Here is a 25,069-nt window from a genome sequence, read left to right on the forward strand (position 1 = left end):
CGAAGATATCGACGACTGTTGAACAGTGTTTTTTCGAGCAGGGACTAAAACCGAACAGGCAACACCATTCGACCTTATCTTCGCTTCCGTATTTCAATTTACAAGCGCCGCCATTGAGCGTGACTTATTCCACTAGTTGCTGGCGGTACCATTCATACAAATAGCAAGTACCTGGAAAATTTTAAAGAGCCATAACTCGGAGAGGAGTCGACGTAGGAACAAAGATCGATCTTCTTCGCGCACGATCCCAGTTAAGCCTTGCGATAAATTTGAAGTGGAAAACTCCCCACAAGCCGGGCCCTTTCTCATTCACGACAAGACCGCCTAGGTTCTTTCCTTCATTTTTCCCGTCGCTTGTGATAATGCCGAAATATACGTATAGTTATTATCAGTCGAAGCAAGAGTGATTTATAAAAGTTCTCGTGCGATCGAACGAGTGGTTTCAATGTGTTTCGATTTATCGCTCGCCGATCAACATATTTTTTAACGCTGCCTGCGCTGTTTTCAACAAACATAATAATGAATCGAGTTAAAGCGTCAAATATTCACAACATATTTCTATTGACGATAAATTCCGTTGACGATACGATAAATTTATATTTAATTAATAATAATCATAAAATGTAATCAGCATTTCGGGCATTAACGCATTTTAATATTTTAATATATTTCTTGGTAAAACTACTCAAATTTTGATTAAATATTTTCCTTTTGACGTATTTCAAACTTATGTGGAGGATTTTAGTGATTCGCGTAAATGCAAAATCGGAAAAAGTTATTGCATAGTCACACAATGTCCATTCATTATTATTTATTTCACAATTATGGCAAGAGAGAATGTTATAACATGTTTGATGAGAACTGAAAGGTGAGATTTCAGCTTATACGAGCAATGAATTCTGCAATGCAAGCTCGATCGCGTCTAGGATGCGAAGAAAACGCAAGTAAATGGCGCGACATAAACGCGTGAATGTGAGTGTATTGAGTGCAAGATATGCAAGTGGATATGTGTATGTTACAGGCAATGTCTGCTGAATGTAATCACTGCTTAACTTTCATGCGAGTGCAATGCTTGCATGTAATGTCATCAGGTAAGATTCGGTACACGCGGCAACTGCAATCTTCGAAAATTTCCTCGAAAACTTGAACATCTGGTTCGCAAACTTCGTGAAAAGCAATCTAAATTATTGGATTTTCTCATTTTATAGAATGTCGTTGCACTTTTAGAATTATAAATAAAACAATGAAAAGCAGTTTCTGTGGTGAAATACTCAATTCTCTTCATTTTGCGTTTTTCTATATTTTTATCTCCATAGTTCAATCATTGTTGAAGCATTAACATCATTATCTGATAAACTCGCAGACCACGATACGTAGCAGATTTTTAAATTAATATAACTTCTTCGAATAAACTCTATTTATAGTCATAATTTATCTCAGAGTACAGCTTTCTTTATAATTAAAAATACTGGACGCTTGTTCTGCGTGCAACACTCTATTTAAATACAAAAAAATAAGTTATGCAGAGATAAATTTTTGTTTCTGCACTGTGTTTTTAGTGAATTAAAAAATTAAATATATGTTTCTCGCGAGGATGCAAGAATATTTGTTGAAAAAGTTAAGAATCGTTGCATTAAAGAGCCGTCTTTGCAATTTTATAGTAACGATCGATACTTCTCTTTCCACTGGCCAAAACGACAATTTCCACGTACGACCCCGAGAGTCACGTTTACCAAGATATCGGACGAAAGCACGGGGAATATGTGCAGCGGTCAAGAAACCTGATAATTACGCGCTGGTAACTGGAGAAACAATTACGGGCGGATTAAACCGCTTAAGCGCGGGTTTATTTCGCAATCAGGGTGTCTCGTATGGGTAGAAACTTAGATTGCGCGATAGAAGATACTATGAGATGGAGTCAGATTGCAGCGGGAGTAACTTTGCATAAATAAAGATCGTAATGTCATTTAGTACCTAAGAAAGAGTAAAACTCATTATTTCCAGCTCCTGAATAATTTTATGGATACTTGACGGTTCAAAACTTTTCTGCGCTATAACGCAAAGTTATTTTTACAGTAGCTGTAGAATCGTATAATTTATACAAACTTTTTTTAATGAGTTTTTTAACTACATATATATATATTGAGAGAAAAAAATATGTATATATTTCAGTAAAAATATATTTTCCAATAATCGAGAACGCGATAAAAAATATCCCTTTCTAATCTTTCCAACTCAATTAAAGTTTAGAAATCACTTTAAAAGTATGCTTGGATTTCATGTTTGAGTTGGTTAATCTTATTCCGAAATCTTTGCGCTAACACAATTTTGTAATAAAGGTATTTTACGACAATGACAAATTACGCAGACTGTCGCGTATATTGTCATTATATCATGAATCTTCATTAGTGACAAATCATAAAGAACAAACGTTTTGATAAGAAGTTTTGAGGAAGGAAAAATTTATGCGCAGGAAGAGTATGTACAATGCGGCACATATTCAGCGCTGAATCTTTCCGAGCGTTAAAACTTTATGAGTCGTAATCCAGCAGGTGGTGAATTACGATATTATAAGTGCACAGCTCTTAAACGCTCGTGATTGCGAGGCAACTTTGTACCACCCTTTTATCGTTCGTATCAATTCGAGCTTTGCACGCGCGACTCCAAGTCGAGTTGGCGCTCCTTTGAGCGCCGCATATTTCCCGACTAAGTTAAGTCATGAATGAAAAACAAAACTAGCCGGCCAATTTCTCGCAGTTAACTTCACGGCATGCTCCACGGTATAATCAGCTTCAACTTGTGTCGTTGCCAAGTGAATTTCTCCCGGCGTGTCGTGTTCCTTCGGAAGAATTCTTTTGCTTGCCTCTCGCAAGTTACGTTATCAAACGGTGAGACGCTATCGTATTTCGTGCGCCTGCAACGGATGCTTTTAGCTCTTAGCGAGTGAGTACTTAATATGAAATCGCAGAAACAAGCTTCATGAACGAAGAAGTCGCTTTTAAATCTTTCGGATCATTTATTCGAACAAATGTGCGGCAAAAATACAAAACCATCCGTAAAAATGTTTTATTCTTGATTTTTATGCACGTAAACGAAATTTTATTCATCGTAAAAATCCATCAGAAATGACTTTCTTTCTGCAAGGAATTTAATCTCCAAAACAGTTTTCTGGCCGCCCCGAAATTCGCAAAATGGAGGCAAAAGTGCGCGTACTTACGCCGACCCTCTTCGTTTCTGAGGATACTTATATCGAATGCACCGCGCAGAAACGGAGCAGCCACGTAGAAAGGCTCATGTAAATTCAAAGACACGAGCGAGCATAAGCTGCTTCGACCGACATGCACGCGTGCGAAAAAATTTCCTTCCGGCATTCAACGTGAATTTCGCTCGACGTTTCATCTTCGACCCCGTTTCCCTCGTTCGAAATACACATTTTTCCGCGACCGGCTAATTCGCAATTATTTCGCGATCGTATCTATCCCGCAAACGCGTATCAAATTGTCGACGCGATCGCGCAAAAAAAGAATACACGATAGTTAATTCAATCGCATTGGAAATTCGGAGTACATATGGCCGTTTCATTGTTAGCGCATTACAAAACGTTCATATCGTCGAAATTCAATTCAATTTCGTAGAAACAAGTATTACAACTATCGACCATGCGTGCAAATAATAAAATTAATCTATAACTATGCCTAACAGAACCTAACAATAAAACGAGACGCACAAGTATGTTAACATAAGTAATACATTTTGCACATTTTTAAATCTCGATTACGCCTCGTCTTTTAATAATATCGGAATACAATTTTAATTTAGTCACAATTCTTACTTTGAATCGTTCTATCTTCGACTATTAATGATATGTCCAAAAACACTGAACTGAACTGCTCCAAATTTCTCTCATCCGAGCAGAAAATAGGACGTTAAAGTCAAAAGCAATTTGGAATATCTATACATTTTGTAACAAATTCGTCGAATAGCTCATAAATAATTTGCGACGAAACGTAGAGAAAGGAATTATAGTTTGCTAATGGAATGAAAAATATGCGTATGTCACGAATATTCGTATAAATCCAGCTAACAGTGTTGGATTGTGTGGATTTCCAGCAATGCGACCTGAATTCTCAGCGTCTATTCTTTTTATTTACGAGATAACAACAAGAGTTGCTGCTCTAAAATGTGCCTATCGCGACTAATGACTGATCGTACGATATCTAATAGAATAATGTAATTTAATATTATGATTACCGTCATTAACGCTCGGAAATAAAATGATTGAATCCGACTCGTATACAATCACGCTCGATATTACAATTATTATTGCGTTAAGTATCACTCTTGTCGCGTAACGACGGGTGTTTGTTACAGACATCCAAAAGTCCGTGACGAACAAACGCGAACGTTCCGAATCACGTCGCGCCATCGAAATTAATTAACGCGCTTATCACGAGCGCTCGCGATTGTTTATGTTAGCCTCGAAAGAACGTGATATTTATTCGGCCGACGATTGCGTCGCAAATTTTCGGCCTCGATCTAATTTCTGCAATGATTACGTCCATTCTGATGGCATACATGACAGAGTCGCGTCGCCTAGGAGATTTGCATGTCGGTGTATAACAACATTACGAACTAAATTGTATTTACCATAATACCATTTGCAAATTGCGAGCGAAAACTTTACGTTCGAAATGTGGTTTTTAAAATGGATAAAAGTACAATTTGGAAATGTATACGCGTCGGTCGAATTTCAAGCTTATTGATGAGTTTTGTATTACATTATACAAATAATATATGATATAAATGTTTTCTTCATTATTTTCCTACAAATGCCATAACTTTTATCTGTTAGTCTTTTTCTCTTGCAAAATTGTGCATTCTGCATCATTTTTTTTATCAAAAAATATATTCTGAATTAATGCGATTATTTTACCGCGATGCAATTATTGAGCGCACTAGCGTCATGTAATTTCCACGACGATAATGGCCACGGCAAAGCCAACTAGCCGGAATATGTATGTGAACTTGCCGGATTGAATGCAAATGGAATGATTGATATACACCACCGAGCGTTACGGCGACATAAATTCGCGTCTATAATTCAGCAAACGTAACGAAGATATAATTACGTATCACATATTTAGTTATTATGTGTTACATCCACCGTTGACCATCAGAGGAAATTATTAATCGATAAACACAGCGGCTGAAATTAATGTTTTTATATCTCGGACATACAGTATGTAATGGCACAATTTGCAGAGTTACAAAAAACATTTGCCGAGTTACACGACGATACAAAAAGCCGGGAAAGTTATCCCACCTAACGGTCGTCCGACGGTAAAACCATAAATTTGGCCAATGGAAAGGGCGGTACTTGGCTGGATCGCAGCACACTCCTTTGCTCCTTTTTTTCCAACGCGGTTTCCGCGTTGCAGCCTGCCACAAATAACCGCGGTAAATCTCGAGGACAAAGTTTCAAGATCCCGGAGTGTAAATGCAAGTGGTGTTGCACGAAGTAAGGACGATAGTAAAGTGTCGATTGCGAACGCGATGTTAATGAATCAACAAATGAAATAGCACGGAGAGCGAAATACATACATACACACAGATGCGCGTACTCACACAACACAGTTATGCAACAACTCGTTTTACAAGCTATACAGATGGCTTTTGCGGCAAATAAATCGCACGACAGACAATTAAACTGTGATATGTCATTCCTAATTACAGCCACGGGATACAACGGGCGTGCATATGGCGCGTTCGACGCTTTGTACGCTTCGCGTCGTTGTCGTTTATTTATCATCGCATATAAAACTCGATGTTCGACCAAGTATGAGCTCGTTCGATCGCACTCGCTGTTGGCGAATTATTACCGACGAAGGAAAGGAATCTACGCGATCTCTGAAAATAGGCTCGCGCTTCATAAGTCCCGCATCTATATCCCACAATGAACGGCAAATGCGGTCGTCCAAATTATATCGCCCGATATACGAAGATCGGGGAGGATATTTAAATTAGAGAATCAAATGATCATACATAACGATAAACGTGGGATATGAATACGGGCTTAAAAACTGTATGACTCAGCGTAGCGCGTTCCACTTGCATTCTATTGCAGTCGCGAATTTTCATAAAACCCGATTCGCGTGGAATTCTGTAATATTACGGAAACGCCTTTGTGCGCATTGTATTATATTCCATGTGCGTTCCTTTTTTTTAATTCATTACGTTCTGACGAATTTTGCGATACGCGTACAAATCAGTCGGCTCGCGATTAACTCGCGAATGCACATGGAAAGTGCATAACTTCTCTGTCGAAGCAACGCGTCGCTATATTTAATAAAGATCAATAAAGTTCTACGAGTCCTACTTTCGAAATAACAGTAATTCCGTATCGTGTGAATTATGCACCACATGAAATGTGAATTATGCAATGCAATGCGTACGGGCTTGCTCGGATAGACATAGTTACGCGCATAGATATGACACACACGAAACATACGAACGATAATCATTATGATAATCGACCTATCAAAAGCTCGCTCCCATCTGACAATAGAGGCAACAGTATAAATTGACCGGATGATTGAATATTAATGGAATATTTGATTTCAGATCTCTGTGAACGTAATTTGTTAAGTAAAGTATTTTCTTTTGAAAACATTTTTTTAGCAAAATATGCAATTTGCAATCAAATTAATAATAATTATAGCATTATTCTTGTTTCAACAGATTTATTTTCTCTAATTAAAAAAAACTTTAATTTGTTCAGTAGAGTATTTTCTTTTGAAAACATTTTTTTAGCAAAATATGCAATTTGCAATCCAATTAATAATAATTATAGCATCATTCTTGTTTCAACAGATTTATTTTCTCTAATTAAAAAAAACTTTATAGATGATAATCACTGATTTTTGCATCACTTCCGTATCTTTTTACAAAAAAATAGTAACTTGGCGTTTATCTGATTCTGTCGCCGGTATTGAGATTGACTTAACTACTTAACGTTACAACATTACATTTTACGACTATCGGAAACAAGATGACTCAGGCTTTACTTTCGAATGACAGTCGATTAAACGTGTGTGCGAGCTTTTGGACGGCGTGCGTGTTTGCTTGCACCAAAGGGTTCTAAAGCGCGAACCAAATTTGAATGAAATAACGCGAGCTTTCCTATTCAGCCGACAACGCTTTGTCGCCCTGCCAATTTGCTGCGAGCGATCCGCACGCTTCTTAGCGCGCGGCGAGAAACGTCCTTTAAACCTGTCGCCCTTTAAGGCCACGTGCATATTGACGAGCGAGAAAATGATAGGTCCTGAGCTGTGAATGGTCAACTAAATGAGCTGCATTATTTATGCAATCAAATTGAAGTGCGAGTAATTAAATATCTGCACGGTATATGGCAATGATATGTCTTTCATCTCTCAAAACATTGCACTCTTCACTATAGATAAATTATTATGAACTCCACTCTTGTCATAATTGTTAATTAATGTGAAACTTGAATCTCAGTTAATGTCAATTCACATTTACAGAACCAAAATCTGAATAAACAAACAGTGTGCATTATAAATTATTCATCTCATCGTGATATGTATCTACGCTCATTAAATCACTCGGAGATTGGAATTGTGTTTGATTAGCGAGAGATTATTTAGACTTGATCTTTCATGGCTTACGACTTATCGTTTACCCGCCAATGTGCATACAGTCTAACACGCTTTGCTCCGGCGGTAGCTTTCTTCCGCTAGCTCCGCGACCCGCCACCGGAGAACGCGAAGAGGAAGCTTACGCGTGCGTGTGTGAATGTGACGACTACGAATGCTATCACGCTCGATCTCAATCTGCAAACTCTCTCCTACGCAGAGTCTCTGATCTTCCGACCGGATGCTAGCGTCTCGAATTTACGAGTTTAGTATTGCATTGGTAGTAGTAAAAAGTACGTATCACGTAAAAGTGTAAACTGCACCGAAGGTTCTGAATCAAGGAAATGGTCTCTTACTATTCAGCACCGTCTTTCCGCCTTTCTCTCTCTCTCTTTCTCTCTCTTTCTCTCTCTTTCTCTTTCTCTATTCTGTCCACCTCTCTGTCTCTCTCTCATTTTCTCCCCCGCTCTCTTATTTTTCTTATTCTCTCTCCCATTCCGCGGCTTTACTCTTGAGTGGAGCTCCATTTTTGTCTCAGAGATAAACTAAGCTACAATTGCACTGTTACAAATAAAAGTCAAATAATCAACTGCGGAAATAGAAGAAAATTAACGTACTTTGGAGTGTGATATAATCAATCTTAGATGTGAAAGCAAAGAGATATCTCAATATACTTGCACGGAGAGAGAAATCCATCGAGATATTTCAGCGGTTGCTCATAAAAAAACTTATTCGCACGAAATGTCAATCCTGACACGATAACGCCACTCAAGAGTCAAAATTCTCTTTCTCCGCCACAAATCGCCGCCGTATTTCTCTTCCACCCTACTTCTGTAGGCTGCCTCCTGTCGCTCTGCAGTCGCGAAACTTCAAGTTGCGTAGCCGTACGATAAGTAAAGCGTATGACAAGTCACTCTGTGAGCTGTACTAGCTATTTATAAACCGCCACCACCACCCATCGCCATTGTCGTTGTACACCCCCCCTCCGCCCTGCGCCACTCCAACTTCGCAACTACTCGCGATCTCGTGTCGCTCACCTCTTGTGGATTTCTGCTCTCCGCTGTCGATCTGTCAGCTCTGTTAACTCTTTGGAACGTCACACACGTCGCGATAGACGCGACTCGACGTATACGATCGTAGAAATTATATCAGCGTTTATTCCTCTCATGTTATGTCGGACTTGGTAGTCGCTTTCCTGCCTCTGTATTACTTTCTCTCTTCCTTTCTCTATCTTTCTCTCTCTCTCTCTCTCTCTCTCTCTTTCTCTTTGCCTCTGTCTCTCGCTCTGTGGAACGTATTTCGAGAGCCACGAAGTCGCTTTTCTATCTGCCATCCTTTCTCTCTGTCTCTCTTTCTATCTCGCTCTCCCTCTCCGGCAAGGCTTATTGAAAGTCCCTCCGTAAACAAGTGATTGGCGCATACTTCACGACCACCGTAGAAACTTAGACTCTGTCTCGAATCACGCAGAAGTTAGTGCTCGTACTCTTTTATCTCCCACTCTCTGTCTCTTTCCTCCTCTCGTTTCTTTGACAAAGCATCCGACTCTCGTGCGATTGATGCAGTACGTAGCATATTACGTGCATGGTGCACACCTGGTTGACTCGACTGCTGGTAATAAAATTGAATCTCACCTGCGGAGCATATTAACAGTAGACGATAAATATATATGAAAAGTGCATCGTTCTCTTCCCCGTTCTCTTCTTCCCCCCCTCTTCTTCTTCTACTTCTTCTTCCTGTGCCAACTCTTATCGCTAATTATTGCTCATTGCTTCTCAAGTGGCATCGCTCGACTATACGCAGATGTAGTTATAATTATTATCATAGAGGCTTCTGAAGGGTTGGAGTACGAAGTTCAAGAGCGAGTATTTTCGTCCTGCTTGTTAAAATCGATACCTTAAGCGATGCAGCGTACATTAAAATCCAGCATGAACGTAATGCAAAGTGCGATGTGTAAGTTTCAATGGGGGATTGTCTTTAGCGTATATATATATATATCTCGACATATATCTCAGATTGTTTAACATATCTCTCAGCGCGGGTATAATTGTGCGCATTTCCATCATACAAAATATCCGTCGTCAACAATATAAAATTAGCATAATTATTTCGGACATTAAAGATATGTGTTACACAACGAGTTATACGTATGCGTTTGAATTATATGTACAACCGCGATTCTCTGTCGTGTTTCATTAATTTTAATGTGCGGTAACCAGAACCGTTGGCACGCATTTCGCGAGTTTTAATGCGACAAACCGGATAATTTACACAGTAGTGCAACGGAAGTGGCAACTGTCCGATTTTGGTGGAGACGCTCGGCGTCGATAATCGATCAACTCGAGATATCTTAACCGAAGTAATCACGTTAATCTTGACATCAATCGTCCGAAAGATAATATCGCAGAGCCAATATTGACGATGGCGGATATATGTATTTGATATCACGTCGAAAATTGGAGCAGGAAGATAGATGGGGAAGCGAATGCAAAGACTATTGAAAATGAAATATCACCGAGAATTGAAAACAACGCTAAAACAGAAGAATTTCGTTGAGTAAAGGATAATAGAGCGGAATGGACACCCGCGGAATGCTTCGAAGAATAATAAACCGACGTGCGCGCGAAAATATTCACACTGGGAACGGAGAGCTTCATATTTTTGGGACGCCGCGGCGCGCCGGAACGCTATTTATTATTCGCGATGCACGCGGAAAATATTTGCGAAGACTAATCCGCGACGCAAGAAAAAAAATCTGAACAAAAATCGATAACGGACCGGGAAACTTTTGCTCGCGGAAACTATTTCACGCAGTTATTTCTCGCGCTTCGAATCCTTCTTACTGCGTGTCCTGAAAATTAACACGAATAATAGATATCACTTCGCGCTGGTGATAATAATCTGGCGAAACGTCATCTACTGTATTTCAGAAATTCCGACGTGCAAAATCACGGTCGACCACCGCGAGAGAATGGGGTGCGCGATGATTATAGTTTATGCGTAGCGAACAGTAGTAATACAGACGCAAAACGTACGCGTGTTACAGCGATGAAATAACGCTGGGAATTTCAGCAACGAGCGAGACGTGTCGTTGAAAGGGGACGGAATATACACGACCGCATTACACACGCATGTATGCGGAGAAATACGAAGCCAATTGCGTAGCGACGAGAATAGTAGCCTATTTCGAAGGGAGTGCAACAAATGTCAAACCATCTCGCTGCATTACGATCTGTGCAGCTGCATATATTTACGAAGAGAGAAGCTGTTGAATCTATAATAGGACGGCGTTTCCCCGACTCGTATTTACCATTCCGCGTATATTTTCGGCTCGGCCGATGATATCAGAGAAAACTGGAACTGTTTTCGCACAGGTGGCTGTTCGTCATTCGCGGATAATTACGGAGAATGTGCCAGGGCTGTCTGACTGCCATGTATCAACGATATCGCCGCCCGTCCGGCTTTTATACCAGCAATTAGAATTAGTAATTGAAGGGCTTAACGGAACGAGAGCCCATCGCAACTGCTATAAATTTTCAGAAAAAAGTTGAGATTTTTTTTCGCTGGAATATATTTTATCTCAAGTACGAAAATTCGCGTTTATTTCGCCGTTTTGTGGCGAAGGATAAAAATTACGAATTACCAAATATTCAGAAATAACGGCGGTCCTCTAAAATCCTCGTTCGATTATTAGGTTCATTAAAACTCCATTAAGTTGCTCAATTAATATTCGTGCGAGCAGAATCACGAAATACAGTACACAAATCTTAAACAACGTACTACAAATTTTATCACCACATGCCTCGCATATGCAGTGTCCGCGTTGTTTAGGGTGCTTAAGCGTAATTCACTTTACAATTAAACGCAGTTAGATTTAACTTCGTGAGCCATTAAGCTCTCGCGTAGCTCTTTCTCCGACGATATATCATTTTTATTGCTGATAAGCGTGGAGCAGGGGGCGCAATTTGCGTGACACTGTTCAAAAGTACTAACCGTAGCCGCGCTCCACTAGAAATTCCTATCTTCCCGTATTTCTGTTTTCCCCACATCACGTCTCTAGCGCAAATGTATGTGCATAACTTGTTATTTGAACATGCATCTTTCCCTTGTTAGTCACATATACGGTATATGATTCAAGATCAAACAACATTCTACATTATGTAAATCTAAAATCGAAGTTACCTATCGTCTGCCTTCACACAACGAATACGTAATAGATTCCTTGTTCCATATTTATTCTCAATTTCCTACATTTCCTACAATTTCCTATATTTTCGCCTTGTAAAACCTGCCTTGAGCAGACTTTTAAGCTCTTAACATTTGTATAGATTATATTTATATTCGTTTTATTTTGCAACTGATAGTCTTGATTATTTTTTCGCGCTGAATTTTAAACTTTTTGTCGTATTTGTGGCTTCTATTTTATTTTCCTCATATTTTTTTTATCATAACGCGTTTTTACCGTTGCATTTGTTATTTCCCCAAAATTTATAATTAAAAAATATTTAATAAATAAATCGCGAAATTTAATAAAAGCAAAAGTATACCACTTGTATTTCTTTTTTCCTAAATGACAAAATGTGCGAAACACCGCAATGTAATGAAAATATATAACGTGATATAATAAAAAAAATCTTGCGCATCTATTAACCCTTTTTAACGCGGTATGGTGAAAAAATGTGAGCCAACGTAAATGAGAAAATGCGCTCTGGACGATTTAAAATTTTTAATTTCCAAAGTCGGAAATTTGCAGCGCAACCACCATGAAAATTCACGCGACGAAAGGATATGTAATAACTGCTTGCACATTATAGCGGCGATATACTGCGTTTCTGGCGCACTGGGCCGCAAAGAGATCTTCGCTTTAAAGAGCAATCTGCGTACGGCGCATTACATAAACGAATACCAAACCGCCGACAATAATCCCGGTCGCAACATGCGCCACCGAAGAGGATGAAAGCGCTCGAAAATCCGTTCGCGATTCGGTTAGCGACGCACCGAATGCATTTTGAGCAAAATTCCGAGGCATCGCACTAAAGTATGAACCGCGAGGTGGTGCGGCGGGATTTACGGCTCCTTTTCTCCCGTACGTGTAATAGTCATATAAACGATAGTCGTGCCGCTGAATCTTCGTTACAAGAAATATGAACTTCGTAAAAATGTGACTCCCTACGTGACTCACTGAATTATCCTTCTCGACGAAATTGAAACCGCCCACCTGTTTTTAAAATAGCTCGCCCATCTTTTAAGATAGCTCATTCTGTCAAGCGTGATACTTGGAGATACCACACGCAAATCTAAGTTGACATTATTAACCGTGATATATTCTTTCTGCTTTTTATTTTTCCGCGGTATTAAAAAATTAATTTATACTCTTGCACGCTTATTTTGAATATGATCTTATTATCTGATTTAAAGCAGCAGTAAAATATCGTCTTTTTCGAAACGCTAAACTTATCTCGTTTAAATATAATGTAAATCGATCCGCAAAAATTGCTATGATAATACGCGAGATGGTAGCATCGAAGACGGGAAGCACAATGGAACAACAATGGCGCGGAAACTCGTATAGCGCTCAACGTGATTTATTTATTTACACCTCCGCGCGTAGCCATCGACCACGTACGCCCACAAATGCGCGAGCTACCGACAGGTGGACGATACTGATAAAAATCGTAAGAGAACTCGCGCGTAACTTATTTAAATGTCTCTGTATGGGTACATTGCTGGCACTCACCCACGCGAGCGAAACGAAACGAGGCTACGTCGTCGACTACAATAGTTGTCGTATAAAACAGAGATTCTCAACGGTTCGTAACCGAAGCCTATAATATCTAATGATCCGGTTACTAGCACCAGGTCCAATAACGATCTACGTGCCTGAATTTATCGCCGACTTAAAGAGAGCGCAAGATTGCCTAGAAAATATACAGTCAATTAGCAGCGAATTACTTTTTCTTCATTTAATTACTTTATCTCTTAATTGCAGTGATAACAAAACATTTTTATTATAACGTATATTTCTTCAGTATTTCTTCGAGATAAATTATAGTAATCGCAAATTATATTTATAAGACACCTGTTTTCGTCCGTAAATATTATTTGTTCGCAATACTGTTTGCGCAAACACTAGATAATAGAAGATAATACATCGCTGCCCTTATGTCATCGTAACCTCGTATCTCTTCCAGTCGGTCGAAGAATTCAATCGAGCAGGTGGACGGTCTGAGAGCCACTCGACCGTACCACGAGAGTTTCTGCGACTCCTTCCTCCGCGCTCCTTCCTTCCTCGCGCTTTCTTCTTCCGTATTCTCGCAGCTGGCTACGAAACGCTGCAGTCTCCAAGTATCATGCAACTTTGACGAACGCCGTATCTGTAGAACGCTCGCTACTTTATCCCCCGTCGTGGCTGCACAATGAGTCGACGGTTTCTATTTTCCTTCCTTCCTCGTTCTTCCCAGCATCATAGTGCAGTTTCTTCTCTCTCATATGCCCTCAGAATTGCAACCGTTTGCGCGAAGATCAAATGATGCGAGTCGCCTTTTCTCCCTCAATGACAGAATTATTTTAAGAAGAGCGGTCTTGGAGAGCTTACGATGCTCGAATCAAGAGCAAAGACTTACGAGAAAGTCAGGATAGCGTAGCGGAACTTCCACGCGAGATCGTAAGAAGAAAAATCTTTTGTAATAATTCGTCTTCGACACGTCGCACTTTTCAGACGTTCTCTCCGAACTTTTCGGAGAGTTTGTGCTCCGACTGAAGAAAGATAACTTGTTAAATTTCTTCAAGTATAAATAATCCGATTACTAATTAAAACGATGATTAAAATACGAAATATAAAGTTACATATAGCAAAATTTGAAGAGAACGTCACATATTATCCGCGGAAATGTCGAGCACCAAAGCTAAAAGACGTAAAAGACGTTCGCACGTGTTCGGGTCGTAAATGTACGTTCGTGGTAATCAAGGACGAGCACAAAACGTATGGCGATACGCGTAAAACGAAAAGAACGAGAGGGCACAATGAGAAATAAGAAGAGAGCTGAAGCGAGAATGAGAAACGACGTTTATTAAAAAAGAAAAGCGACCATTTTCCATTTAAAAAGGAACATACACACATATAACCGCTCCAAGTAATTGGAAAGTAATGAGAAATAAGTAAAAATATTACGCCACCGAAAAGATCTTTAAATGCAATCGCTATTCTTCCTTCGAAGACGTGAAAAAGCATCGTCGTCAACAAGAAAACAGAGAAAGGTTTTACGTGACGTCGCGAGCAAAAATCGAGCAAATAACGAGGCGCAATGTAAGTCAGGCGCGGAAAGGGCGGAGGGAAAATAATGGAAAAGTCGGGCGTTCCCGTGATGGGATTGGTGATCAGAAAACGAGCAAATGGCAACCGGCGATGTAATGAGAACAATCGTTCTCCAAGACCATCAAAGGACATTGTAAGGGTATATTAAAATTTGCAGCAGTCATCTACAGAAATAAAGTCTTTCACGGCTGTCGCTATAAACGGCACTGCGCCGGAGCGACGTAAAAACGCCGACCGCCGTAAAAGCAGGATAAAATCCATCCTCGAGATCGGGCGATCAAGAGGTAACGCAGGTGTAAAGTCGGTCAACCACCGCCGGAGTGGTACAAAAATGGAGGAAGTCGTAACTGCAAAACGACATCGTAGAAGAACAACAACGGAATTAGTGGCGACGAGGTGACTTTCCATGCGCGAGGCCAGCGTTTTCTGGTAATCAGAAAACACAACGATACAGATGATTCTGGGCAATATTTTTGTTTTAAAAAATACAACTTTTAATAATGGAAAAATCAAATGTTTTTTAAAAGTGTTCCAAGTGACAATATATGTTCGTTCTCTTTGGCGTAATTAAACAATCTTGTTTGGAAAAGAACTTTTTAATTGTTATCGAAAAGAAATGGAAATACCAGTGAATAACAAAAGAAGCATTAACTGCGCAATTAACAGAATTATCAAGGGCTATTATTGCGAATTTGTGATATATTCCATTTACGATGAAAATGAAAACACTTCTGCGAACAGCGCGAAAACGTAGGAACGGCGAAGAAATGTAGAAGAGAGAAGTAAAATGCGAGAAAGAGCGTTCTCGCAGTATCAATAAAACCGGTAGTTCCGAGTAATCAAGGGCCAGCTCACAGCTCCACAAGTAGTACGTAAATACGGAAATGGAGTAAAGCAGTAAACCTGGGACGCAAAACGGAGATGTAAAGCACGTAAAAAAAGCGGTGAGAGGTGCAGGTCGACCGACAAGGCATGGCGAAAGAGAGAACGATAGAAAGATAGAACGACAAGGAGAGAGAAAACCGTTACGTGACTACATAACGAAGGAGTCGCTTCGTCGACGGGTCGTTCGAAGTAATCAAGGGATAGAATAGGTAAACGAGCTTCTTCGGCGAAAGGAAATGCGCCTGAGAAACGAAACGAACGAGATCCTTGGAAAGACAAGAATAGCGCTGATAACGAAATTCGTTTCCTCGCATAAATAAACTGTATTTAGAGCATTTTAAAAACAGTCCTATATATATAAAGCGCGAAGTAGACGGAAATTGTCACAAAAATTGTTAATGATCAATCATTTGCGTAGATATAACATTTATCGGGACGATAATTGGTCCTTCAACGAATCAATAATTTTTATTACACGTGCAGGAGCAGAACATCGGATATTTTAATATCCAATGCTTATTATTCCGTGATCAATTATAAGATAATGTAATAACGCGCTCTCTTACATCACATCCTGTTAATAAATGTTACAACGATATCAAAATGCGAAATGCGATTTCATAAATATGTTGCAAGTGTTGAAGCCAAAATGGATCAAGTGAGATTTAACGATATTTAAAAAGAGATGAGTTTAAAACTCTGCTTTATTTGCACGAAAGCTTTGCGTTCTTTACAGAACGCGATAACTCTTCAGAAATACGTTGTCAATGATGATGTGAATAGTATCATGGCTACATTGCGTTGTGAGCGGCGTTGAAAACGCGGCGCAACAGTATTCATAGGCACTAGCTCTTGAAAAAAAAACCCGACAGAAATTTAAATTGCCACTTTTGTATTGTGCGTTTCTTTCATAGAGAAGTGGTAATTCCGCTTGTAATTCTTAACGCCCCGCAATTATAAACCGCAATTAAAAACCGCATTATGAAGAAATAGATTGATGTTAAAACGCAGTATACATCGGCGAATGAATATTTAAAATACTACTTCGCGTATTTATTTTAATCATTTAATTTTATAATTGATAAATTCTGTTCGAGAGAAACACTGCTAACGGTGAACACGGATAAGCATAATATAAAATTCGTGTGGGATTTTTCAGCTGTGTCTTTGTTATAATTATATACGATTTTTTAGCTTATCGATCATGCTATTGTGTGCTTTCTCGCCGTATTATTTTTTAGACTAGCGAAACATCGATGTTCATTTACAATAATTCGCAAATTCGGCATTAACCATCACATTAACCGAGTCGGCATCGCAGCAGCGCTTGTAACAGCTAATTAATTCGGTAGAATAATTTAAATTACGACCTATCTGTCAGTTGGAAATTCGACGACGTCAGTAATATCACCGGCCGTAATTAAATTGAAGCCGAAATATATAATAGCTGAAATAAAGCATGCGGAGCAAGCCGGATTATTTTGCAAAGATATAATAACGATATTTCGCGATATAATAACGATGCATTTGCATCGGAAATAGTCGGCTAATTCGGACACAAAATTTTCCCGCTATACGTGATCATGTGACATTAATATGACAAGTAAATGCAAGTAAACAGATTTCACACTGAAGCCAAGGATTTATCGAAAAACGAATTCGGCGAAATCAATTTGCTGTGAGAAAGCTCGATATGGGAGATAAGAATCAACGCCGCCGAATGATTGAATGAATCTGTTAATAAAGCTACAAACGAAACGCTTTTCACACCTCGCATTGCAATTTTTGTGCGCCGCGCACATACCTGTGTATGTTTTTCCATGTGTGTTAAAATAAATATCTGGAATAAATAACGCTAAGCGACATTGCGCACATCGACAATTTCGCCGAAATATCATTTTCCTGACGTATTGCATTAAAATATAAAAGCCGCGTCGCATTTAATTCAAGAAAATGTATTCGATCTAGTATTTGTAAAAAACAAATTATTTATCTAAACACGAATGTCTGTGCATAAGAAATACGTATAAATAATCTCATTATTAATTTTTCAAATTTTAATCGAATTTAATACAACGATTAAACAAACAAATAATGAAGTGCGAAACAGAAATCGCGTTGGCGACGATGCAAAAATAAAATAAGTATTTTCGTGATCAATATACATTTCAATTCTGCATTTATTTCCTGCCAAATATAACTCAGTTACAGATATATGCAGCAACTTTAATAAATTTTACAAATTGCACAAAGTTTTAATTAATGAAATAGAAGATACAGTATATTTTTTACTGAATTCTAATAAATAATGAAATATAATCTTCATTTTCTTTTGAAATATTACAGTTGGATAAAAATATTTCATCCACTTCCTATACCTTTGCTCAAGGCAGTAATTCCTTGCATTTCATCCAGTTTCTACATCTGTAAATCAATCAAGCGATTTTGCGCCAGGTCGACGTGAATTTCTAGCGATCAACGGAAAGATTAAGTAACTCGAAACGTCATAAATATGCAGCTAGGACGTAATGGCAGACGAGTCTTAAGAATTCATTAATAAAAGCACGGGAGGAGATAGCCGCTTTCGTACGGCGATTAATCACAACCTGAGACGCTCGTGCCGAGCTTTATGGAGCCGTTAAACACAGCCGCCGAGATAACATGAGAAGTTAAAAAGGCAACCCGTTTAGCATTTTATTCGCCGACACTTGAAGCTCTCCCGTTCCTTTTTTTCTCTATTTTCGCGCGCGCTTCGTCCGGTCATTTGCGATTTCCTACTTTAATGCAGTATTTCGGTTGCGCTCGCCCAACTGTAGCGATCCAAATAATTGAGGAAAAGTGATCCGTAATTGGAGTTACGAGCCAGTCTTCGCAGTCGCGGGAAGGGGAAATAATTATAAATAGTCTATTGCATCCGAGTACAACTAGGAAAAGGTAAACGAAAATGTATTGCTTGAAAATCTTTAATTTGCGAGGAACGTTTCGCGTCCGCGCGAATATAACGTTGCTCCGCTGCATAAAATGAGCTTGATTATTCGTTCGTAAAAGAATAATCCGAAAAAAGTGAGGTATTAGAATATTTTACGGCGTAGCGCCGGTGCATTCTACGCTTTACAGAAACAATACGGCGAGGAGAATTTAAGATCAAATTTGATCTTACACGGTTTTTTAAAAGTGCATTAATAGGGCTGCTTAAAATAATCGCCTTTATGTGTTCGCTTTTATATCACGGGAGGGAGAAGATAAACCTCACAGTGTATAATACAAGAGTGACACGAAAGAATAATGATAAGTATATATTAATCAACACTACATCCTCACACAATGCGTAATACAATGCCATTTGCGCGATCGAAGTTTAAACTTCGATTATATCCCCCCCCCTAAAAAAAAGCTCCGAGACAATTGAAGTCATAACATACTCCTGTCCGCGTCAATGACAGGAGTTCCGACCTAATCGTGAAGACGTAAGATAACAAAAGTCGAGAGATGAACTACATCCCAATCTCCGATCGTAGTGCGTAGTCTTAATCGCAGCTTAAACGTTCTCACGATATGCATCCCTGTGTGTGTACTGATATCTTTAAGTATCATTAAATGTGTAACGATAAGTCGTAGAAGGATGTAGAAAGCGTTTGTGTGCATTTTTTCGTCGAATTGCATCTTCAATAGCTGCATGATAGTATAAGCGTTCTTCTCTTCGTCGCTATCTCTCTGCGCAACACACCATTGCCTCTTCTTTTTCGTACACGTCTACCTGCACTTCGCGCACAAGTAAGTACGCTATTTTCAATTTTCCTACTTTCGCTTATCTAAGAGTAGAAAACTGCTGTAAGTTATTTTCATTATTCTAGCAAAATGACGATAACTGTGGCCAATAAATAGAATTAATTCGCCTCGATGTGTCCTATCGCTGTTAAAATTCTAAAAGTATTGATTCCGGTACCGTTAGTTGAGTAAAACTGTGTAAATATAATGCATAAAAGTCCAAAATAAAACTAAAAGATACCTAAAGAACATTAAAAATCTTATTTTAATAATATTTTTAAATATTGATACTTTTCTTTTTCATATCTTTCAACATCCTCTTTTAAACGTTTTATTGCCTGCTCAAACAACATAAAAACGCATAAAAGACATGTGAAAGACATCTTACAATCGTCTTCATCATGCCTTTTAAGCATTTTTCGTTGACCGTAGTGTGTGTTGTTTTTTTCTCGTGTATGCGTGTGCTTCTCCCTTCTTAGCTGTGTTATTTATCCCGATTATTATTATCAAATAATGATTCGCTTACTCTGCTTATCTATTGTTTCTTTCTCAACTTTCGCCTACAGTGTGAGTCACGAGAGCCGATTCCGTGACAGGCCCATTCGAGGGGCACCGAATCGCCGTGTGTTGTGACTGCGAGTGTGTCATCGTGGAGTGTGTGTCTTCATTCGCGTGGAGAGGCTCAAATCTTCGTCACGTCCGGAGAGTGCTTCGTGCTTTATTATTTATCATGTTATTCGCTTAAATATACAAATCAATGGAACCTTTTTCCATAAAGAGAGATCAAAGAAAACTAATACACGGTATGAATTACAGTTGATAGATCCAATGTAACCACTAGAATAAAAGTAAATTTGAAAGCGCAGTTTGCACTCTTGCCAGATAAATATAATATCAACCGCAAAAATTGCATTTTAAAAATGGCATTATTTTTAGATATGTTATTCTCGCTCATTGAAGCTTCGCGTTAAAATATTTAGAATGCAAATATTCTCTCGATGTCCGAGCTTTTAAACCTCTCCGCGCGCCGGAAATGCGCGAGCAAGCCGCGTATACGAATGAAAGATTATTAAGGATGTATGAGGAAAAAATGGAGGGAGAGAATATCGAGGAGGAAGGTTTGCAAGCGACGGCGATTATGCCGTAGCTAAGAGAATCCGAGAGAATAATCTTTCATTCTTGACGAGAGGGAGCGGCTAACAGCATCGGTCCACGCTATTTCCGTGACTAATCGCTTTCTTTTTGTATTCTTTCTTCGGGGGATTTATGGAAATACCTCGATTCAGGATCATACTTCAATTGCATCATGTTCATGGTAGCGAGCAGCGTTGTGCTGACCGTTTTGGTGCTCAACTATCATCACAGATCACCTGACAGATACGTGATGCCAAACTGGGTAAGAAATGTACACAATAAAATGTGATTATTGTATAATTAGTTAGATGTAATTAATATTAAATAGGCATATCAAACAATATAAATGCAATGATAAATGTAGCGCATGTTATTAATGATGCAATGTTGAAATAAACAATAGCAATTTGTCAAAGTAATCTCGTGTATAAATAGCTTTGATGGCTAAATAAACGTTTAAAATTAAATAAACATTGATAAATAAGTAAATGCTAACAATGCCGATAAATGTAGTTATTATGAGCATATAATTAATTTATATCTATCTTTGTAACTTTATACATTTGTATTTTCTATTCTCTGTAGTTTTTATTATTGATAATCTTTATAGATTTGCACGCAAATTAAAAAAAAATTTAATTAAATATATGGATAACCAGATATTTTTAATTTACTTCGAAAATACGATATGGCCGATTGTGTACAGTAAAATATTTCGGTCATATTTCAATAAAGATCAATGAAATTTTAGATGTATAGTGAAATAAGCCGCTTAACTAAAAGGATTAGCCAAAATTGTATTTGTTTTCGACATTGTTGTGTTTGTATTTATACTGAGATCGTTACAAATTTAATTGGTTTTCATTATGTTCTATAAATGAATAACCAATAATTTTGAACCGTGCAACGTAATTTATAATCACAATAATAAAATGCGGTCACAAATATATCACATTCAATTGGCAACATTATTATGAATCAAATATTCAAATAATTGTAATTAAATTTAAAGTCAAATAATGCAAAGCAGCAGTTCAATATTTTATGTTATATAACTTTTAAAAAATTTTTTATATTATTGTTATTATTATAATGCAGTTAATATATTAGAATGATGCAAAGTAATTTTGCAGTGTGTAAAAAATATTTCGCATATAATAATAAAAATATATTTGCACTTTACGGTAATTATTACGATCGTTAAAGACAGTACTTTACTTGTTAAAAGTTTAAAATGCCTTCGAGGTGTTTAATACTTGTTCTCGACTCGTCGTTTAGTGCAAGTTTCGTAAACATACCAGAAATGTACTCCGAATTCAAACAAGTGTGCTCTGTTTACAAAGCATCTGTAGTGTATACTTGCACGGTTTACCTATGTATAAAATGCATCGTATCGAATTTTCAGCAATTCTCTGACGAAGAAAATACGATCAAATTTATACACGAAGAAACCAAGAGAGAGAGATCACGAAATGATAAACTGAATATTTTATTTGTCAGTTTATTTTCTAGCTTTTATGGAATCTCTTATTATTAAAGGAAGATCAACGTTTATCTGATGAAATATTAACGAAAAACTATTGTCATTTAAGGATTTCTTGTGGATTTTATTTTAGCAATCTTTTATTATTCCTTCAAACAGCACTTATAAAATGTTCATACCTTGAACAACATTGCAAGTTCCTTGAAAATATCGAATTTCAAATATGACGTGCACCACGGATGATAGGGCACATAGTTTAATATACTATACTTTCCAATTTCTGAACAATTTCCTATTTTCGTTGCGAAATTCAGAAAAATAAAGTTGTGAGAAAATTTTACTAGAGTGACGATGTAGTTAGAAAGTTTAAAAAAACAAATCATGTGATGTTTATGCAGGTGAAAATAGTGTTTCTACAATGGCTGCCGTGTGTGTTACGCATGAGTCGGCCGGGCAAGAAGATCACGAAGAAAACCATTCTCATGAGTAATCGAATGAAGGAGCTGGAGCTGCAGGAGAGGAGCAGTAAGAGTTTATTAGCGAACGTTTTAGACATCGATGACGATTTTCGCCACGGAAACAGCGCCGCTAATCCTGCCTCGGGCTATATAAGGTACCATCGGTTCAAATCTTTCCTATTCATCGCGATTAGCGAAAATTCTGTGGTGCGGAAGAGGCTTAACATTTATTTTCTCGGCTGACTACGCTATTTTCACTAACAAGAGCGGTTTGTTCCTCCCTTTTTTTTTGATGGATCGAACGACAAGCTAGCGTTATTCACTGGAAACAAAAATCGTGTCACGTTTTTAATCTTGTTGCGAAAAATGCAACGAGGAAAAAAAGCTGGGCACGAACGCATATAATAATCTATTGTGAGCGATCGAATGAACAGCTGCGAACACAGCGAAAACGAACGAGAGGCGAATACATGTTTTCGAATAAATGTATTCGGCTATATCCACGCGTTCGCCTGTGCTTAATGTTGTTTTACACCTTCGGTAGAGAAAATTAAAGACATAGATGGATTACACAAACGGCACATTATATTTACTTTGCAATAATTGCAAATGGTAGAGATCTACTCGTGCAAGATTTGTCGCTCGAAACGGCCGCAAAAAATTATATATAGCCGGAATCAAATATCGAGATATTCGATCCTTGATAAACACCAACTCAATCTACCGAATCCGCATTTTCACGTTTTCCCACAATATTTCTTGTGGTTTTTTCCATCGTCAATTTTCGCGAAACGCTAACAAAATATTCGGTTCTGACCTTTTTTTCGCTCAATAATCGTTGCCGGACAATTTTTGCCGAACAATCCGTTTCCTCCTCTATCTCTTGCGTTCTCCTCTTTGTCACGTCACTCTGGAAAACTCGATAATGAAAATGAAGATCCGTGATGTATTATTCCAATTGAATTGCATAACGCAGTAGTTTCAATATTTTCAAATTCTCTACTCAAATTATTATAAGAATATATTAGAGTGTTCATTAGACTTTAAATTAAAAGCAGTATTTTGCAAACTTAACATTTCAAACAAAAAATTATCAATTGTTATATATTCTCAAATTGTGTTAAAAACAACAAAGAATAAAATTAGTAGCGCAAAGATAAAGATCAAAATCTTAATAAATATATACGTATATGTAAAGTTAGCAATATTAATAGGTTATTGAAGAAAGAAATTATCATAAACATGAATAATGTAAGTCTCAAGTCTAAATTATCATGATAATTCACGATACAGTATACATAATATCATGCTAACCATTACCGTATATTATACTTCAAGGAAATTCTCAAGTTCTCCCATCCGTGCAAAAATTTCTGTGCATGCCTTTGAAAGAAAGACACCTTCGAGGACGATAATTTATGCGATCTTGTACAGCAGGTCAGCGTACGGCACACCGCTGTCGGCCAGACCGGCGACGGTCGAGGAGACTTCGGCATCGTTGCCTCTCAGCGGCATGCAGAAAGAACTTCATACGATTCTCAAGGAATTGCAGTTCATCACGAGCCGCATGAAAAAGGCGGACGAGGACGACGAGGTTATTAGCGACTGGAAATTCGCCGCCATGGTTGTCGACAGGTTGGATGTTTTAAATCTTTCATGTAGTTTCAAGTCGAGCGCTCGGTGCGAAAAATCACGGACAAAGAGATAGCTTTTACAGCGAACTCAAGGTTCAGATCCTCGTTTTTCGCGCGAAGGAAACTCATCCGACATTTATGCGCCGACTCATTAACTTAACTCTATGTGAATCCATTACGCGTAATCTTCGGACGTAAATTTGGAATTTCAGTAATAAGTAATACTATTTGAAATATTCTTCTTTGTTTAAATCAATTATTTCGATTATTTCCAATTTTCTCATTGAATAAACTCAATCATACGAAATTTGTTCATTTAGTAATCTAAATTACGCAAAATTGATTACGGATTAATGTTAATTGCAATTAATTATCAGTGGAAACAAAATGATTACACCAATAAATATGCTTTGATATCTCTTATTCCATTTTTCTCGAACAGAATCAACTTCTATATTATCTATGAATTTTACTAACAGAATAATCAACTGATCAACTGATGTAACTAACACTCAAATTTCTCTCTTGTAAAATCAAGGCTTTGCCTGTTCATCTTCACGTTATTCACGGTTTTGGCTACGGTGGTCATACTGTGTCGTGCGCCACATATAATCGTCCAGTAATAGACTGCCCCGGTCGAACCGAAAAAAAGCACAAAAAATGCCACGGATAGCGCCTCCTAGAATTTGGTAAGTTTACTCGTGCTTTTTATCCTAATATTTAATGTTTTATGACAATCACCC

The 25,069-nt window shown here is 38.1% G+C and overlaps 2 protein-coding genes across 11 annotated transcripts in view; one reads left to right on the forward strand and one right to left on the reverse strand.

The window, feature by feature from the left end:
- The window catches only part of nAChRalpha6 (nicotinic acetylcholine receptor alpha6), a 226,308-nt gene that overhangs the window by 189,753 nt on the left and 11,486 nt on the right, over positions 1-25,069 (forward strand). For 5 of the 7 annotated variants that reach the window (XM_012364471.2, XM_067350766.1, XM_012364472.2 and 2 more), the window contains 4 exons: positions 20,904-21,013; positions 22,633-22,847; positions 24,127-24,327; positions 24,865-25,015. In XM_012364471.2, the coding sequence (XP_012219894.1) occupies positions 20,904-21,013; positions 22,633-22,847; positions 24,127-24,327; positions 24,865-24,949 (611 nt within the window). In that variant the 3' untranslated portion in view covers positions 24,950-25,015. The remainder of the gene's footprint in view (positions 1-20,903; positions 21,014-22,632; positions 22,848-24,126; positions 24,328-24,864; positions 25,016-25,069) is intronic. The other 2 variants (XM_067350768.1, XM_067350767.1) reach the window with 1 other exon arrangement.
- The window catches only part of LOC105670769 (cAMP-dependent protein kinase catalytic subunit 1), a 148,774-nt gene that overhangs the window by 53,359 nt on the left and 70,346 nt on the right, over positions 1-25,069 (reverse strand). The gene's annotated exons all lie outside the window — the stretch shown is intronic.

This window comes from Linepithema humile, chromosome 2 (assembly GCF_040581485.1).
Source record: "Linepithema humile isolate Giens D197 chromosome 2, Lhum_UNIL_v1.0, whole genome shotgun sequence".
NCBI lineage: Eukaryota > Metazoa > Arthropoda > Insecta > Hymenoptera > Formicidae > Linepithema > Linepithema humile.